Source organism: Microcaecilia unicolor, chromosome 5 (assembly GCF_901765095.1).
Source record: "Microcaecilia unicolor chromosome 5, aMicUni1.1, whole genome shotgun sequence".
Classification (NCBI taxonomy): Eukaryota; Metazoa; Chordata; class Amphibia; order Gymnophiona; family Siphonopidae; genus Microcaecilia; species Microcaecilia unicolor.
Window position 1 is genome coordinate 135,023,334 of NC_044035.1, and position 20,473 is coordinate 135,043,806.

Consider the following 20,473-nt stretch of genomic DNA (forward strand, 5'->3'; position numbering starts at 1 on the left):
ATCCGCACAAATCTGATGCATTTGCCCAGCACAAACAGTATTATCGAAAAAAAAGATGGACGCCATCTCTTTCGAAAATACGGTCTGTCCCGCCCCTTCACGTACCCGTTCTCGGAGATAGACACCCATGGAGATGGGCGTTCGCGTTCGTTTATGCCCCTCCACGTCAGCATTTTTTCAGCTTTATTTATTGGCCAAGTTGCGATCCATGATATCACAATGTGATTTTCGGTCTGTGGTGCAGAGTTTAGTGATGTCTCATATTTATTTCTGCAATGTGCTATATTTGGGTTTGCAGAAATCAAAAATACAGGCACTGCATAATATACAAAATTCTTCTGCACGACTGTTGGCGGATGTGTCCCGGTACAAGATGATACAGTTGGTACAACAAGCATTGTACTCTGATTGTGTTCCTCAATATCTTAAAGATGTAATTCAGGAATAACAACCCGTTAGATCCTTGTAGTCTGAAAACTTGAAGTTCTTGGCGAATGTTAAATTGTAAACTGTATCATATGCTAATACACGGATTACTGCATTTTCAGTAGCAAGTCCACAAATTTGGAACACATTACCAGGTTACCTGAGACTGTGTAGTAGCAGGTTTCAATTCAGTAATTTGCTGAAGGCATATTTATTTGAACATGCAAGGGGCTGATATCTGTTTTATTTTGAATACTGTATAACTCCGTGTTTGTTCTTGTTTTATTGTGTATGTTGACTTGTGATCCATCTAGTTGTAGGCAGACTATAAATTTTTTAATAAAATAAATAAATAAAGCTCAACAAAGTCTCATAGAAGAAGGTACAATTTTGGTGACTTAAGAATAATCTACTGAAATAAAATAGCATTACCTGAGGGTCACGTGATGCACTGAGAGCAACAGCAGCATTGCAGCTGAGCTCCGGGATCCCCGCTCCTCGTTTCGCCTGAAACCAGCGTTTAAATAATAATTTGAAGATCCCTGACCTGGCGAGACGAAGGGAGAAAGGTGTATGGACCAATTTTTAGTCTCCATGCCGGCGAGCTCTACAAAAAGAAGCCTCCGGAACGAGAAAGGAAAATCGCCACCAGCACCAGCGATTTCCAAGATGGCGGGCGGGGAGCCGGGAACGCATGCCGAGTTCTCAGAGCGGCAGCTCGCACAGATATCAAAGGTGATCGAGTCAGCATTAGAGCCCCGATTTGAATCCCTGGCGACCCAGTTGAGTAAAATGGATACTAATATCGCTGAAATCTCGAAGCGTACGCAAGAACTAGAGCAACGAGTGTCAGACATGGAGGACACGTGGGCCACAAGCGCGCCAAAACTAGAAGAGCTGGAAGCAAAGCTCAATATGCAAACTGAAAAATTAGAGGACTTAGAAAATAGGGCCCGACGCTCTAATTTGAGACTGGTGGGAATACCGGAGGCTGTATCGGATAAAATGCTGGGGCCCAAGCTGGAAAGTTGGTTACAAAAAGAGTTTGCACTCTCAGACAGCAGAGGAGGCCTCTGCATTGAAAGGGCTCACAGACTTGGAAGATTCCAAGAAGGCAGGAAACCACGAGTTGTGATAATTAAAATACACAACTTCATCCATAAAGAGGAGATCATGCATGGATATAAACTAAAAAGAGATACCCTGGAATTTGAGGGAAAGGCAGTCTTGATCTTTCCAGATTATTCAGCAGGGATACAGGAGAAAAGGAAGAGATTTCACCCTATATGTTCAACATTAGCAGAGAAGAAGATCCGGTTTGCTCTGTCCTACCCAGCAGTTTTAAAGATACAAATACATGGAAAATGGTCTGTATTCTCATCAGAAAAGCTGGCAATGGACTTTCTGAACAAAGAGCTAAAGGAACAGATGCCACCTACATGAAGGAGATCGAGAAGAGCTGAAAAGATTGGAACATTTAGGAACGGACTGTTGGACTCAGAAAATAGAGAATGAATGTGATATGACTGAATATGTGGGTAAGATATAGTTCTGAATGTTGTAAATCGCAATGTTTTGAGAGAGGAGGGGGGATCCCAGCACACAAGTGACCCAGGTGACGCTTAATGGCGCCGCACATAGCTTGCATTAAGGGGGGGGGAGGGGGGAGGCATGGGAGAGGGGTGGGAGGGGATGGGGAACAGCTCAAGCAAAATAGTGGGAGTGTCCTGGTGGCGGTTAGGACCGTCGAGATTAAGGGAGATGCTGGAAGGGAAGCGTGAATACTGTCTCCTGGGAGTGGGGCTGGGCTCCTGGGGGGAACTGATAGAATGGATTTCACATAAACATGCAATAGAGAAGGGTGATGCCATATGTTAAGCAGCCTCTTAGGATTGTTTCTTGGAATGTTTCTGGCATCACATCCCCCATCAAAAGGTCCAAAATACTGGCCCAGCTTAAACACCACAAAGCAGACATTGCATGCATTCAAGAAACCAAATTAACAGACATGGAACACGAAAAGCTGAGGCAGCAGTGGGTGGGAGATTGTTATTACTCCTCATCGGGAGGGAAAAGAAGTGGGGTAGCGGTCCTTATCAGAAAAGGGCTCCCATGCAACACAGAATTGATTCACTCTGATAAAAAGGGAAGGACATTATTATTAAAAATAACTCTCCAGGGGCAGATAGTTTATTTATGCACGATATATGGTCCTAATTCTCAAGCAGCTCGTTTTTTTCAAGAACTAATAGCGCTGGGTTCAAAATACAATGATGCACCGTGGATATGGGCGGGAGATTTTAATGAAGTTATGGATCAGCAGGCGGACAGATCGGGAACAAGACGGTTGGTAGAAAAGGAGGGGTTGCTTGATTCCATGTGCACAGCTTTAACTTTAGTGGACCCGTGGCGTTTGACGCATCCCCTCACAAATGACTACACCCACCAATCTAAGGTTCATTCAACATGGTCCCGATTGGATTACATATTAGTGGCCCAATCACTATTTCCACGAATAGCAGGAGCTGAAATAGGCCCCTTGGAGGTATCTGACCATTCAATAATCTGGGTGGATGTAGATTTTGCTGGGCCCGGGCAGTGGGATAGGATATGGAAATTCCCAGCCTTTCTATATAAAGATGAGAATTTCGGGAAGTATATCAAAGAACAGTGGATGGCCTATGTGGATACTAATGCAGAATCCTGTGAATCCCCAATAGTATTCTGGGAGGCTTCGAAAGTGGTCATTAGGGGCAGTATCATAGCATACATGAGCGCAAGAAAGAAGAGAATAGCAGCGGGAATAATTAGGCTAGAAAGAGAGTTGAAGCAGGCGAAAAAGAAATATGTCAAAACACCATCAAGAGAGCACAGGGATGTTATGGTGGCAACTTCGGTGGCCCTCAACTCCCTTATACATGACCAGACAAAAAAAAGGCTATGGGCGAGGGGGATGAAATTTAGACGATTTGGGAACAAAACGGGGAAGATGTTGGCACAAGTAGCCCGTGCGCAAGAGCGGAGGAGGATAATTACCTCAGTGAGATCTTCCTCGGGAACTAGGATAAGGACACTAGAGGGTATAATGGGAGAGTTTCACACATTTTTCACGAACCTCTATGCAAAGGGGGGAGAAGAAGAAGAGACTCCGGTGCAAGATTACATAGAGGACGCAGGGATGCCCACTCTGCCGCCTGACATTAGTGAGGGGTTGTCTAGGCCGATACAGATGCAGGAGATACAGCAGGTGCTTAAATCATTACCACAGGGCTCGGCGCCGGGGCCAGATGGCTATTCAGCAGAGTATTACAAACTTCTACCAGTGGACTTTGGGGCCTCTTTATTAGAATATTACGAGGCGGTGGTACAGAGAGGGAGTTTTACTAAGGGAGAGAACGAGGCCTGGATCACACTAATACCCAAACCAGGGAAGCCTGAAGATCGAGTGGGTTCTTATAGGCCCATATCGCTCATTAATGTGGATCTTAAGATATTAGCGCGGGTGTTGGCTAACAGGCTGGCATCTTACTTACCCAATTTGATAGGACAAAACCAGGTGGGATTCGTGAGGGGACGACACTCTGTGCTCAACGTAAGAAAGGTCCTGTTGACTATTGCCCAGTGCAGTGCAACAGATACCCAGCTACTACTGACAAGTCTGGATGCCGAAAAGGCTTTCGACAAAGTGAGATGGAGCTATCTATTTCGGGTACTGGAGCACGTGGGTGTGTCGGGCTGGTTTTTAGCAGCAGTAAAGACTTTATATACGACACCCACAGCTAGGCTGTTGGTAAATGGAAAGAAATCGGATCCATTAGAGATACAAGCAGGTACAAGACAGGGTTGCCCCCTCTCCCCCTTGCTGTTTCTAATGTAGTTAGAGCCGCTTCTCCGCACGATTGATCAGGACCCTGGGATACAAGGGGTCACACTCCCGAGCCAAACGGTAAAGGTGCTAGCCTTCGCTGATGACCTGCTGCTGACATTGACCAGACCTCAAGAGTCACTAGGGCGATTGATAGAAGTAATCGAAGAGTTTGGGTTCCATTCGGGGTTTACACTGAATGCCAGTAAGTCCTTAGCTTTACCCTTGGACCCAGAAATGAAAAGAGCATGGGAGGGTCCTTTCCCAATGCAATGGGCACAGGAGACAATGACATACTTGGGGGTGAGAATCCCAATCGATTTAACACAAATCTACATATTAAATATAGAACCCTTAAAAAGAAAGGTGGAGAGTGCCTTAGGCAGGTGGCAGGCACTCCCCATATCTTTGATGGGACGTGTGGCATTATACAACATGATATTGTTCCCAACCTGGGTGTATACCTTTCAAATGCTGCCCATGTACCTTAGAGGAAGGGATGAAAAGTGGCTAAAGAATAAATTAGCAAAATTCTTATGGCAGGGTAAAAGGGCCCGGATGACAATGCACAAAGCAATGTTGCCCAGGGAGAAGGGAGGCCTGGGAGTGTTGGACCTACGTCTCCTATCGCTCGCTGGTGGGATACGCCATATCTCTGATTGGTTCCGAAACACGGAATACTTTTCTCTTACATTATCTGAGATACACTGGTTTCGGGAACAACACTTTGCAAGTTGGTTACAGGCTCCTGGGGGACAGGCACAAAAGCTAGGGCCAGTGACCCCGTTATTTCAACCTTTGAGATGTGCTTGGAGATGGATCTGTAAATTTTTAAGACTTAGTCAAGTGAGCTCCCCGATGCTGCCCATCAGGGGGAATCCCCAATTTCTAGCGGGCAGCACTTCCCGGGCCTTTCAGACGTGGGCAGCAAGGGGAGTAAGATATGTGTATCATGTGGTGAATGAGCAAGGCATAATGAAGCCATTTGCGGAACTTTGTAGGGAGTTTGGAGTACCTGAGTCAGACTTGTTTGCATACCTACAGTTAAAACATTATGTGAGATCCTTACCTAAAGAAACATTAACGATGGAAACTTGGGGGAAATATAACGAACTGTTGGGTCTAGACGCGCAAGCTAGAGTCCCAATGAAATACTTCCACATGCACTTGAGAGACAATACCAAAGCAACAAATTATTCTACAGTGCTACAGCAGTGGAAATCAGAACTTGGAATACAACTTACACAGGAACAGCTGGAAGTGTGCATTAAAAGACTGTATAAATTAACTGAGAATGTGAGCTGGCGAGAAACGCAGTATAAATTTATTTTTCGATTGTACATTTCACCGCACAGGGCGTTCAGAGCTAAGTTGAGAGACAATGATTCCTGCCCGAAATGTGCTCGTACAAACGCGCATTTGGGCCATATGTTCTGGTCCTGCCCAAAGATACAGAGATTCTGGAAAAGCTTAGAGGAACATGTATCGGGCATGTGGAGAACTCAATGGAAGCGCTCACCCAAGCAGCTGTTTCATGTTTTTACTGTTCAGGGACAAATGCCGACAGGCATGAAGACATTTTTGCAGAGAGCAATCCTGATGGGAAAGAAAACAATATTGCAGAGGTGGCTGACAGACGAACAACCCTCAATCAGTTGTTGGAGGTCGATGATGATACAAATGTGCGCTTTGGAAAGACAAAGTATCAAGGACTTGGCATCAGAAGCAGGAGACCGGTTTTGTAGAATCTGGTCCCCCTACTGGGACACACTAACATCAGTTGCTAAAAGCAAGATCTTGAATGCCTGAAAGCTTGAGCTGGGATGGGGGGAGGTGAGGGAGGGACGGGAGGGAGAAAAACAAAATTTGAGAAAACTAAATGTGAACAACAAGTATGCATAGTTGTATAATGAGACGTTGATTGTAAACAATGTGTTCTGAAATAATAAATAAAAAAATAAAAAAATAGCATTACCTAACGATTAACCCCACTTCTCAGATGGAAGTTAAATGGAGATTAACAGACTAGGAGCTGAATTGGTAATGGTAATTGACTGAAGTGGAAAATAATTGAATGAAGAAAAAATGAGTCAAAAATAACAACCCACAATTGTAACAGTCCACCTTCCACCACTGTTCACTCTAAGAGGAGCAGGGGTCCTCCTACTTCATTGCTGCCAGTGGAGGTGGTGTTTCAATATTCTGCTTTCAATTACTAGGAGCAGACTGGTTCCCTGGAGTCCCGCAGAGCTTGTCTGTCCCTCACTATTGAAAAAGTGATAGTGAAAGAGCAGTTTAGAGAGAACAGTGCGTTCTACCACAGACTAAGTTCATGCCACTGGATAGGGTTCATAGAATCTTGATCAAACATCAAGATTAATAAGAGTGCAAAAATGTTCATGAATGCAATCAATAAATTGTATCTCTATGGCACAGTTTGACCACCAGAAGATGATTCCATTTTATTCCTAAACTGAAGACATTCAGTTTAGGAATATATTCTTATATATGTTGTGTAAGCCCACTAGACTTCTCTTCTGTAGTGATATGATTCTATTCATGCAAGGAGGATTAGTGAGGAACAGCTTTCTGTGTCAGCTCCTTATAACATCATAGAAGTCTCCAGCCTACACAGTTTTTCATAGCCCTGTTTATATGGTCCCTTTAAAATAATATCCTTAAAAAACAACTGAGCTCCAATTTTCCTAAAAGTCACTGCTGGCCCATATTTTGATTTAAAAGATCAACAGACAAATGTGGTATGCTCATTAAGATTGCTTTTATTTAATCAACTTGAATTTTGATGAGAAAACTATGTTTCAAATTAACATTAAAAGATTAATCTTTTGAAAACCGAATGATCACCAATTTAAACACAGAGGTTAAATGCATGATTCTGATCTGTGGAAAGTGGAGTTGCAGTGTTGCTTTTTCACTTCTTTGATCCACTTGTGCATTGTTTCTGCTGATCTGTTTTTTGACATCCACCTGCCACAAGAAACACAATGTTAGTGAACATGTACTCAATGCTTTCTCAAATTTTCTCAGGGTCCCTGCACACTTCCTAATAAGTCATTCCCTATATAAGGATTTTTATGCATTTACTTTTTAGCTGAAAACATGTAATATAAGTCATTGCTTTATGATGTCCACCAAAAACATTAGAGGATTTCTGGGCCTGAAACATTCACATTATTTTACATATTGAAGTTAATAAAAAGGAAAACAATTATGAAAGAAAACAATGTTATTAATTTAGATCTATGATATCTAACTGACAATTCTAATTAGGCTTTGACAAGTGATTTACTAGCATGAGGGTAGGGTAGTATCATTGAATTTTCCACTGACAGTCTGCCCTACTTAGGCCCTTGTTTACGATGAAATGCTGTAGGCACTTAGTTTTTAGTATGTGCTAAAAATTAGAGTGTGCTAATGCTAAAAACACCCATAGGAATATATGAATGTCTCTAGTATTAGGTGTGTTAGCATTTGCATAAGTTGCCTTTGGCCTTATATCAGGAAAACAATTTTTTAAAATATAAAATAATAAAGATTTATTTATGCAGAGACCCTTTTACTATGCTGCTTTAGGTTCTAACGCAAGCCTAATGAATGAAAAATGGTTTAATGCAGGAAGTGCCAAAAGTTCTGTATTCCTTTTGTGATCTACATGCACCAAGTACGTGATATAAATTTTTGTGGAAGAGATGTGTTGAGGTAAATCATGGGTGTGGATGTGCTAATCATCTAGCTTGCTGACATTACTACCATGCTAACTGGTTAGATTGTCCATAATGTGAGAGCACCTCAGGGCTCTTTTACTAAGCTGTGGTAAAAAGGGTCCTGTGCTAGCATCAGCGTGTGCTTTTGACACATGCTAAGGCCTCCTTCTACCGCAGCGGGTAAAAGGCTGGGTTTTTTTCATGTAAAGAAATGGCTGTGCGGTAGATGAACCACTTACCACTTGGTCATATCTAGGGGATGCACTTACTTCCACCCATTGAGGTGGCGGTAAGGGCTGCCATGCTATTCTGACGGTAACTGGGCAGCGCTACTTACTGCCGGGTAAGCACTGGCACTACAAACATAGAACATATTTTTGTAGCACTGGAAATGGAACACTGGGGGTGGGAAGTACCACTGGGCTCCTGCAGTAGCCTGGTGGTAGTTCCGGATTTACGTGCGGCAAACCCATTGCTGAATGTCAAACCTTTGGTAAAAGGTGCCATAAAAGCACTGGATCATGTTATCTGATAAGGGTCTTAAATTTTCTCTCCTGATTTTCAGTGAATGTTTTTGGTACTAAATTAATTTAATTCTATTCTACTCTATAAAAAGATTAATACAGCTGACATAGCATAAAGGAGGCAATTAAAATATGTGCTAACAGTTATGTACTGATTGCACTTATAAATGATTAGGGGTGTCTTTTACTAAAGCTTAGCTCGAGTGATCTGCAGAAGGGCCTATTTTATTCCTATGCACTTTGCTTCAGATCACTTTAGTAAAAGACCCCCTAGATTGCTAGCTTAAATGCACTTATGTAGTGGACCTGAATATAATGCTAGGATTGGGATCCATAAAATATCATCTTGCTAAATGTGGGATTATGTTGTAACAGGGTCAATAGAACAAAAACACAATTAAACCAAAAATTGATCTGTTGCAAAAGGAGCTGTATGTAAAAAAAGGGAAGCCAAGACATGATCACGTTATATATGGATTCGTATTATTGTGGGGTGCATTATTTCGTGTGTTCCACTGTATGTCCCACAATTCCACCTAACCTATTCTGCAAATATGCACATATCTTGCATACTGCATATATATAACAAATGAGGTATAGATGTGTGGGTCTGGGCAAAGCATGTGTGAGATTCCCACTTACATAAGTAACATAGAATACATTTGCATACCTCCAGCACTTAGGTGCAAGTGATTGCACTGGTTCAATGCTTGGCGTAAGTACTCACCTAAGTGCACATATCTACCCTATAAATCTAATATCCTACAAAGCAAAGTAGTTGTTTTTATAGTGTAGGTGTTTAATTATGAGTCCACAAATATAGAATTACCCTAAATATGGGCAGGTTATATTTATAGATAAAAATAAAATGTGGGTCAGGGTCAATTTTTAAAAGTACAGTATAAAGGAATGGGACATATATATTACCTTTCTGTGGTTTTTCCAACTACATTCAAAGTTGTTTACATATTATATACAGGTACTTAGTTGTACCTGGGACAATGGAGGGCTAAGTGACTTGCCCAGAGTCACAAGGAGCTGCAGTAGGAATCGAACCCAGTTCCCTAGGATCAGAGTCCACTACACTAATCACTAGTTAGTTAAGGTTTTTTTTTTTTACTAAATCTTAGCTCAAGTTATCTGGAGCAGGGCCCATAGGATTAAAATCGGCCCTGCTGCAGATAACTCGAGCTAAGCTTTAGAAAATACCCCCTAAGTGCCCTGTTTACTAAGCCACGTCTGAGGTGTGTTAGTACATTTAGCGCACGATAACCATTAGCGTGTGCTAACAATAAGGCAAAACAATATTCCTATGGGTGCCTACAGAACGCATACTAACTTCGTGCACGTGCTAAAATGCTGGTGCACCTTAGCAAACAGGGGTCAAAAATTATCATCACTTTAAAAAGATACAGGAAGTTTTCAATTTAAACCAATCCAAAGAACTTTTACAGCTTTACCCTGTTTCTAAAAGTATTATTCTTGTTATTGTGAAATAAAACTTCAGATAATTACCTTGGTCTTTGTTTTGGGATAAATTATTAGATCCACCCTGCCAGTTCTGTGAAGTCTGACCACAGTGTCCTCCACCAGTGGAAGATGAGCTTGATTCTAATGTGCAACAACATAGTAAGAAGAGTGTTTTTGTGATATTTTAATTGTTTCAGATTCCATGCAATTTAACCATTCATTTACAACTATCAGGAGAAACTGTCCTATTTTTACTTTCTTCCATAATTGCTTCTATTGAGCAGACTGCCTGATACAGTTATACAAGAGTCATTATGTTTACATTTTCTTAAAATTGTCAGATCATGGATGTTTCCCTTATTGGTGTTTCTGAGTCTCTTCCTGTTGATTCTATCTGATGCTTCAGTGCATTTTTGTGCTTTAGTAAATTGTTTTGTCATATTGTTTTTAACACGAATCAAATAGGAACTAACCTTGATGTGGCGCTTACCTGATTTACACATGCTAAAGTTTAACACCTGGTTAGCGCATAAGACCTTACTGCTAAGTCAGTGGGTGGCGGTAAGGTGTCAGGCCGAAAATAGATGTGCGCTGGTTTTAATTTTGTTGCACGTCCATTTTTGGCCACAAAAAGCACCTTTTTTCCAGGCACCCTGAAAAATGGACATGCCCACGTCCAAAACACGCACCTACACCAGTACAAGCCACTTTTCGGTGCACCTTATTAAAAGGGCCCCTAAATTATTTTCATTCTATTCTGCTCTATAAAAACATTAGCTTAACTGACACAGCATCAAGGAGGTAATTTTTTAAAAAATAGATGCTAACAGTTAAGTACTGATTGCACACATAAGTGATTAGATTACTAGCATAAATTCACTTATGTGCACAGTTATGCACATATAGTAGAAACCAGTTATAACGCTATTATTGGGATCCATAAAATATCATCTTGATAAAATGCGAGAGTCATGTTGAAACAGGGTCAATAGAACATGAACACAATTGAACCAAACATTGATCTGTTACAAAAGAAGCTGTATGTAAAAAAGTGGAGGAGTGGCCTAGTAGTTAGGGTGGTGGACTTTGGGCCTGAGGAACTGAGTTTGATTCCCGGCACAGGCAGCTCCTTGTGACTCTGGGCAAGTCACTTAACCCTCCATTGCCTGCCGCATTGAGCCTGCCATGAGTGGGGAAAAAGTGCGGTGTACAAATGTAACAAAAATAAAAGTGAAGCCAAGATATGATCAGATTATATGTGGATTTGTATTACTGTGGGGTGCACTATATCAAGGTTCCACTGTATGTCCCACAATTCCACCTAAATGCTATTCTGTAATTATGCACATATATAGCAAACTACGTATTTAACAGATGAGGTACACCTGTATGGGTCTGGGCAAAGCAAGGGTGAGACTCCCGCTTACATAGAATACTATAAGTTATTTGCATATCTCCAGCACTTAGGTGGAAGTGATTACATCAGTTCAATGTATGGCATAAGTAGTCCCCTAAACGCATATATACATATCTACTTTTTAACGCTAATATTCTATAAAGCAAAGTAGATGTCTTTATAGATGTCTTTATAGGGTAGTTGTCTATTTATGAGTCCAAAATTATAGAATTTCCCTAAAAATGGGCAGGTTATTCTTACAGATAAAAACAAAATGTAGCTAAGGGCCATTTTATTAAAGTACAGTGTAACTCATGAGAATTGTTACCATCACTTTACAAAACTAGAGGAAGTTTTAAAAGTAAACCAATCCAAAGATATTTTACAGCTTTACCCTGTTTCTAAAAGAACTATTACGAATAAAACTTCAGATCATTACCTTGGCCTTTGTTTTGGGATGAATTATTAGATCCTCCCTGAGGGTACTGTGAAGTCTGACCACACTGTCCTCCACCAGTGGAAGATGAGCTTAAGTCTAACGTACAAAAGAGTAAAAAGAGTATTTTTGTGATATTTTAATTGTTTCAGATTCCATGTAACTTCAGCATTCATTTACAACTATGAGGAGAAATTGCCCTATTTTAACTTTCTTCCATAATGGCTTCTATTGAGCAGCCTGCCTGAAACAGTTATACAAGATCCCTTACATTTCCTTCAAATTGTCAGATCATGGCTGCTCTAAGCTTCCCTAAGTAAGAGTGGGATTTTAAGATATAAATGTTAAAAAGATAAAATAGAGTGTAGTCACCATAATAAAAGCATTTGGTCATACACTATAATTGCTTTTGCAACTTTGGTGGTTAGTTATCAATGTGGTCTACTGTTCAGTCATGTTATTTATAGTTAACTCTAGTTATTAGTAAATACTTAAGGGCCTCTTTTATCAAGCCACGCTAGCGGTTCCCATGCTACACTGCTGAGAAAAATGAATGGGCTTTGTCGGCATTACAGCATCAGGAACTGCTAGAACAGTTTGATAAAAGATGCCCTATGCCATTTACTGTACAAGCTCAACAACCTGCCCAGGTGTCACTGTTTCATGGATAGATTGAGCTTCCTTTCTGTCAGGGATCGTAAGTGGTACAAGATTAGATTGTCCAAATGTTGGTAATATGATCGCATATTTTCTCACTGACTGGGCCTGAGCATTTGAGTAAGTGCCTTTGGCCTTATGTCAGGAAAACAGTTTGTTATTTGTTTCTAAAATAATAAACATTTATTTATTTATTTAGAGGCCTTTTAATAAGCTGCTTTAGATTCTAATACAAAGCTAATGTTTGAGAAATGGTCTAATGCAGGAAGTGCCCGAGTTTCTGCATTCATGATGTGATCTGCATGCACTAAGTATGTAATATTAATTTTTTGGGGGAAGAGATGTGTTATAAATCATGGGTATCTATGTGCTAATCAGCTAGCTTGCTGACATTACCTCTGTGCAAACTGGTTAGTTTGTCCATAATGCAAAAGCACTTAGGGGCCCTTTACTTACGCTGCAGCAAAAAGGGTCCTGCACTAGCATCAATGAGTTTTTGACATGAGCTGAGGCCCCGTTTTACTGCAACGGGTAAAAGGCTGGTTTTCTTTCATGAAATGAAATGGCAGTGTGTGTTAAGTGAACCATTTACTTCCGGATAAGCACTGGTGTTATAATAATAGAAAATATTTTTGTATCACCTTAAATAGAGTGCTGAGGGTGGGAACTACCTCTGGGCTTCTGCGATAGCCTGGCAGTAGTTCCGGATTTACACATGGCAACCTAATTGCCACGTACCAACCCTTTAGTAAAAGGTCCACTAACATTTTAATTCCATTAAAAATACAACTTTCTTGCTAAAAAGCAATGGATCATCTTAACAGGAGGGTTTAAAATTGTCTCTTCTGATTATCAGTGAATAAGTACATAAGTACATAAGTACATAAGTAGTGCCATACTGGGAAAGACCAAAGGTCCATCTAGCCCAGCATCCTGTCACCGACAGTGGCCAATCCAGGTCAAGGGCACCTGGCACGCTCCCCAAACGTAAAAACATTCCAGACAAGTTATACCTAAAAATGAGGAATTTTTCCAGTCCATTTAATAGCGGTCTATGGACTTGTCCTTTAGGAATCTATCTAACCCCTTTTTAAACTCCGTCAAGCTAACCGCCCGTACCACGTTCTCCGGCAATGAATTCCAGAGTCTAATTACACGTTGGGTGAAGAAAAATTTTCTCCGATTCGTTTTAAATTTACCACACTGTAGCTTCAACTCATGCCCTCTAGTCCTAGTATTTTTGGATAGCGTGAACAGTCGCTTCACATCCACCCGATCCATTCCACTCATTATTTTATACACTTCTATCATATCTCCCCTCAGCCGTCTCTTCTCCAAGCTGAAAAGCCCTAGCCTTCTCAGCCTCTCTTCATAGGAAAGTCGTCCCATCCCCACTATCATTTTCGTCGCCCTTCGCTGTACCTTTTCCAATTCTACTATATCTTTTTTGAGATACGGAGACCAGTACTGAACACAATACTCCAGGTGCGGTCGCACCATGGAGCGATACAACGGCATTATAACATCCGCACACCTGTTTTTTTTTACTAAATTATTTTTATTCTATTCTGCTCTATAAAAAGATGAATACAACTGACACAGCATAAAAGGAGATAATTTAAAATAACAGTTGCTAACATAAATTCACTTATGTGCACACTTAAGCATATACAGTGGAACCTGCATATAACGCTACGATTGGGATCGGTAAATGCAGAGTCATATTGTAAAAGGGTCAATAGAAAATGAACACAATTGAACCAAAAATTGATCTGTTGCAACAGGAGCTGTAGGTACAAAAAAGGGGGATTCCAGGACATGATTGTGTTATATGTGCCACAATTCCACCTAAACACTATTCTGTAATTATGCACATATATTATGAACTGCGCATTTAACAGATGGGGTACACTTATGTGGGTACAGGTAAAGTATGGGTGAGACTCCATCTTACATATATAACAAAAAAATACTATAAGTTATTTGCAAACCTCCAGCACTTAAGTGATTACACCGGTTCAATATCTGGCATAAGTACTCACCTAAGCGCATATGCACATATCTACACTATAAACCTAATATTCTATAAAGCAAAGTAGATGTTTTTATAGAATATCTAATTATGAGACTACAAATATAGAATTAGCCTAAAATGGGCAGGTTATTGTTATTGATAAAAACAAAATGTAACTCAGGGCTATTTTATTAAACATACAGTATAAATCATGAGAATTGTCATCGTCTCTTTTAAAAAGGCAGAGGAAGTTTTAAATCTAAACCAATCCAAAAAACTTTTACAGCTTTACCCTGTTTCTAAAAGAATTTTTATTATAAATCTTCAGATCATTACCTTGGCCTTTCTTTTGGGTTGTGTTATAAGATCCATCCTGCCAGTTCTGTGAAGTCTGACCACATTGTCCTCCACCAGTGGAAGAAAAGCTTGATTCTAATGTGCAAGAGAGTATAAAGAGTGCTTTTGTGATTATTGTTTCAGATTCCGTGTAACTTCACCATTCATTTACAACTACCAGGAGATGTTGCCCTATTTTAATTTCCTTCCATAATTGCTTCTATACAACAGCCTGCCAGATATGCAAGAGTCCTTAAGTTTGCATTTCCTTAAAATTGTCAGATCATGGCTGTTTCCCTGATTTGTGTTCCTGAGCCTTTTCCTGTTGATTCTGCCTCATAGTTCAGTGCATTTTTGTATGTTTCAGTAAATAGAAAATATTTTTGTATCACTGGAAATGGAGCGCTGGGGGTGAGAACTACCACCGGGCTACTGCTGTAGCCTGGCGGTAGTTCCAGATTTACTTGTGGCAACCCCAATGCCGAACGTCAAACCTTTAGTAAAAGGTCCCATAAACGTTTTATTCCATAGAAGATACAAATTTCTTGTAACAAAGCAATGGCTCATAGAACAGGGTCTTAAATTATCTCTTCTGATTTTCACTGAACATTTTGTTACTAAATTATTTTCATAGATTAATGTAACTGACACAGCATAAAGGAGATACTTTTTAAAAATAGATGGTAACACTTAAGTGCTGATTACACATATAAAGGATTAGATTACTAGTATAAATGCACTTATGTGCACACTTCTCATGTTAAATACAAGGCCAAGATACAACTAGGTCAATAGAACATAATCATAATTGAACCAAAAATTGATCTGTTGCAAAATGAGCTACATATTTAACAAATGTGGTATACTTGGGTGGGTCTGGGCAAAGCATGGTTGAGACTCCCACTTACATATATCATAGAAACAATGTTATTTGTATACCTCCAGCACTGAGGTGTAAGTTATTACACCAGATCAATGTCTAGCATAAATACTGAGCTAAACACATATTCACCTATCAACACTGAAAAGCTAAAGAAGTTTTTATAGAGTAGGTGTATAATTATGAGTCCACAGACACAGAATTATACATAAAATGGGCTGGTTATTGTTATAGATAAAAACAAAATGTAAGTCAGTACCATTTTATTAAAAGTACAGTATAAATTATGAAAATTGTTCTCATCACTTAAAAAAGGTAGAGGACGTTTTAAATTTAAACCAATCCATTGAACCTTTTACAGCTTTTCCCTGTTTCTTGAAGTATTATTCTTGTTATTATGAAATAAAACTTTAGATTATTACCATGGTCTTTCTTTTGGGATGTATTAGAAGATTCATCCTGCCAGTTCTTTGAAGTCTGACCACAATGTCCTCCACCAGTGGATGATGAGCTTGATTCTAAGGTGCAACAACAGAGTAAGAAGAGTGCTTTTGTGATATTTTAATCATTTCATCTTCAATATAACAAAGCCTTTCATTTACAATTACCAGGAGATGTGAAATGAGTGCTTTGTGGTATCTTAATTGCTTCAGATTCCATATAACTTCTACATTCAAACTACCAGGAGATGTTGCCTTATTTTAACTACTTTTCATAATTGCTTCTATTGAACAGCCTGCCAGATAGAATTATACAAGAGTCCTTATATCTACATTTCCTCAAAATTGTCAGATCATGGCCTTTTCCCTGATTTGTGTTCCTGAGACTATTCCTGTTGATTCCATCATATGCTTCAGTGCATTATTGTATGTTTTAGAAAATTTTTGTAATCATATTCTTCCTTCACGTATGCTGATCTAAGCTGCGTTATTTAAGAATGGGAGGACAAGATAAATGGAGTACTGTCACCATACTAAAAGTATTTGGCCATACACTAGTATGGCCTTTGTAGCTTGGGAGGGAAGTTATCAATGTCGGGTACCTTTAAGTTATGTTGTACACAGTTAGCTGCAGTTATTAGTAAATAGGCCAAATTGTATAAAATAGGAGCTGAAGAAAAATAGTACAAGTTAGTGTAAAAATAATATGTCTTCATGGTAGTCTGTGTTGGTACCTATGATACAAAATTATTTTCATTTTATTCTAACTATAAAAAAGATTAATACAACTGACACAGCATAAAGCAGATAATTTAAAAAAATAGGTACTAAAATTTAAATACTGATTGTACATATAAATGAATAGATTACTAGCATAAATGTACTTATATTCACTTATCTACATATAGTTTAATACCAATATAACACTATAATAGGGATCAATAAAATATTGTTGCATTAACGGGGTCAATCGAACATGAACATAACTGAGTCAAAAATTGATCTGTTGCAAAAACAGCTGTAAATTTTAAAAAGTGGAGCTAAAACATGATTGTGCTATATGTGAATTTGTGTTATTGTGGGGTATATTATATTGGGGATCCACTGTATATGCCACAATTCCTCCTAAAATCTATTCTGTAAATATGTACATATCTTATATACTGCATATTTAACAGATGGGGAATATTTGGGTGTGTCAGGGCAAAACTCCCACTTACATATAAAACATAGAATACTATAAATTATTTGCATTCCTCCAGCACAGAGGTGGAAGTGATTACCCCATTTCATTGTCTGGAATAAGTACTCCCCTAAGCGCATATGCACATATCTACTCTATAAAGCTAATATTGTATAAAGGAAAATAGATGCTGAGTAGGTGTCTAATTATGAGTCCACAAATATAGATTAACCCTTAAAATAGGCTGCTTATTGTTATAGATAAAATCAAAATGTTTGTCAAGACCATTTATTAAAATTACAGTATAAATCATGAAAATTGTTATCATCACTTTAAAAAGGTAGAAGTTTTTCAATTAAAATAATCCAGAGAACTTTTACAGCTTTTCCCTGTTTCTTGAAGTATTATTCTTGTTATTATGAAATAAAACTTTAGATTATTACCATGGCCTTTCTTTTGGGATGTATTAGAAGATTCATCCTGCCAGTTCTTTGAAGTCTGACCACAATGTCCTCCACCAGTGGAAGATGAGCTTGATTCTAAGGTGCAACAGAGTGAAATGAGTGCTTTGTGGTATCTTAATTGCTTCAGATTCCATATAACTTCTACATTCAAACTACCAGGAGATGTTGCCTTATTTTAACTACTTTTCATAATTGCTTCTATTGAACAGTCTGCCAGATAGAATTATACAAGAGTCCTTATATCTACATTTTCTCAAATTGTCAGATCATGGCCTTTTCCCTGATTTGTGTTCCTGAGCCTTTTCCTGTTGATTCTGCCTCATAGTTCAGTGCATTTTTGTATGTTTCAGTAAATAGAAAATATTTTTGTATCACTGGAAATGGAGCGCTGGGGGTGAGAACTACCACCGGGCTACTGCTGTAGCCTGGCGGTAGTTCCAGATTTACTTGTGGCAACCCCAATGCCGAACGTCAAACCTTTAGTAAAAGGTCCCATAAACGTTTTATTCCATAGAAGATACAAATTTCTTGTAACAAAGCAATGGCTCATAGAACAGGGTCTTAAATTATCTCTTCTGATTTTCACTGAACATTTTGTTACTAAATTATTTTCATAGATTAATGTAACTGACACAGCATAAAGGAGATACTTTTTAAAAATAGATGGTTTTTACAGATTGATGCGTGGCAACCTCATTGTCGCCCGCTATCCCCTAAAATTGTAATTCCATAGAAGATGCAACTTTCTTGTTAAAAAGCAATGGATCATGTTATTTGAAGATGATCTTAAATTATTTCCTCTGATTTTCACTGAGTGTTTTTGTTACAAAATTATTTTCATTTTATTCTAACTATAAAAAAGGTTAATACAACTGACACAGCATAAAGCAGATAATTTAAAAAAATAGGTACTAAAATTTAAGTACTGATTGTACATATAAATGAATAGATTACTAGCATAAATGCACTTATATTCACTTATCAACATATAGTTTAATACCAATATAACACTATAATAGGGATCAATAAAATTTTGTTGCATTAACGGGGTCAATCGAACATGAACATAACTGAGTCAAAAATTGATCTGTTGCAAAAACAGCTGTAAATTTTAAAAAGTGGAGCTAAAACATGATTGTGCTATATGTGAATTTGTGTTATTGTGGGGTATATTATATTGGGGATCCACTGTATGTGCCACAATTCCTCCTAAAATCTATTCTGTAAATATGTACATATCTTATATACTGCATATTTAACAGATGGGGAATATTTGGGTGTGTCAGGGCAAAACTCCCACTTACATATAAAACATAGAATACTATAAATTATTTGCATTCCTCCAGCACAGAGGTGGAAGTGATTACCCCATTTCATTGTCTGGAATAAGTACTCCCCTAAGCGCATATGCACATATCTACTCTATAAAGCTAATATTGTATAAAGCAAAGTAGATGCTGAGTAGGTGTCTAATTATGAGTGCACAAATATAGATTAACCCTTAAAATAGGCTGCTTATTGTTATAGATAAAATCAAAATGTTTGTCAAGACCATTTATTAAAATTACAGTATAAATCATGAAATTTTTTATCATCTGAAAAGGTAGAGGATGATTTAAATTTACACCAATCCAGAGAACCTTTACAGCTTTAACCTGTGTCTTGAAGTATTATTCTTATTATTATGAAATAAAACTTTAGATTATTACCTTGACCTTTCTTTTGGGATGTATTAGAAGATTCATCCTGCCAGTTCTTTGAAGTCTGACCACAATGTCCTCCACCAGTGGAAGATGAGCTTGATTCTAAGGTGCAACAGAGTGAAATGAGTGCTTTGTGGTATCTTAATTGCTTCAGATTCCATATAACTTTTACATTCAAACTACCAGGAGATGTTGCCTTATTTTAACTACTTTTCATAATTGCTTCTATACAACAGCCTGCCAGATATGCAAGAGTCCTTAAGTTTGCATTTCCTTAAAATTGTCAGATCATGGCTGTTTCCCTGATTTGTGTTCCTGAGCCTTTTCCTGTTGATTCTGCCTCATAGTTCAGTGCATTTTTGTATGTTTCAGTAAATAGAAAATATTTTTGTATCACTGGAAATGGAGCGCTGGGGGTGAGAACTACCACCGGGCTACTGCTGTAGCCTGGCGGTAGTTCCAGATTTACTTGTGGCAACCCCAATGCCGAACGTCAAACCTTTAGTAAAAGGTCCCATAAACGTTTTATTCCATAGAAGATACAAATTTCTTGTAACAAAGCAATGGCTCATAGAACAGGGTCTTAAATTATCTCTTCTGATTTTCACTGAACATTTTGTTACTAAATTATTTTCATAGATTAATGTAACTGACACAGCATAAAGGAGATACTTTTTAAAAATAGATGGTAACACTTAAGTGCTGATTACACATATAAAGGATTAGATTACTAGTATAAATGCACTTATGTGCACACTTCTCATGTTAAATACAAGGCCAAGATACAACTAGGTCAATAGAACATAATCATAATTGAACCAAAAATTGATCTGTTGCAAAATGAGCTACATATTTAACAAATGTGGTATACTTGGGTGGGTCTGGGCAAAGCATGGTTGAGACTCCCACTTACATATATCATAGAAACAATGTTATTTGTATACCTCCAGCACT

The 20,473-nt window shown here is 38.7% G+C and overlaps 2 protein-coding genes across 25 annotated transcripts in view; both read right to left on the bottom strand.

Moving 5' to 3' along the window:
- Window positions 1-20,473, bottom strand: part of LOC115470295 (hornerin-like) — a 406,057-nt gene that overhangs the window by 160,599 nt on the left and 224,985 nt on the right. The window lies entirely within an intron of this gene.
- Window positions 1-20,473, bottom strand: part of LOC115470293 (uncharacterized transmembrane protein DDB_G0289901-like) — a 266,720-nt gene that overhangs the window by 73,880 nt on the left and 172,367 nt on the right. For 21 of the 22 annotated variants that reach the window (XM_030203310.1, XM_030203328.1, XM_030203326.1 and 18 more), the window contains 3 exons: window positions 19,526-19,621; window positions 17,796-17,891; window positions 16,152-16,247 (listed from right to left, as the gene is read on the bottom strand). In XM_030203310.1, the coding sequence (XP_030059170.1) occupies window positions 16,152-16,247; window positions 17,796-17,891; window positions 19,526-19,621 (288 nt within the window). Of the gene's footprint in view, window positions 1-7,133; window positions 7,280-10,055; window positions 10,152-11,845; window positions 11,942-14,849; window positions 14,946-16,151; window positions 16,248-17,795; window positions 17,892-19,525; window positions 19,622-20,473 lie in introns of those variants that run through there. The other variant, XM_030203332.1, reaches the window with a different exon arrangement.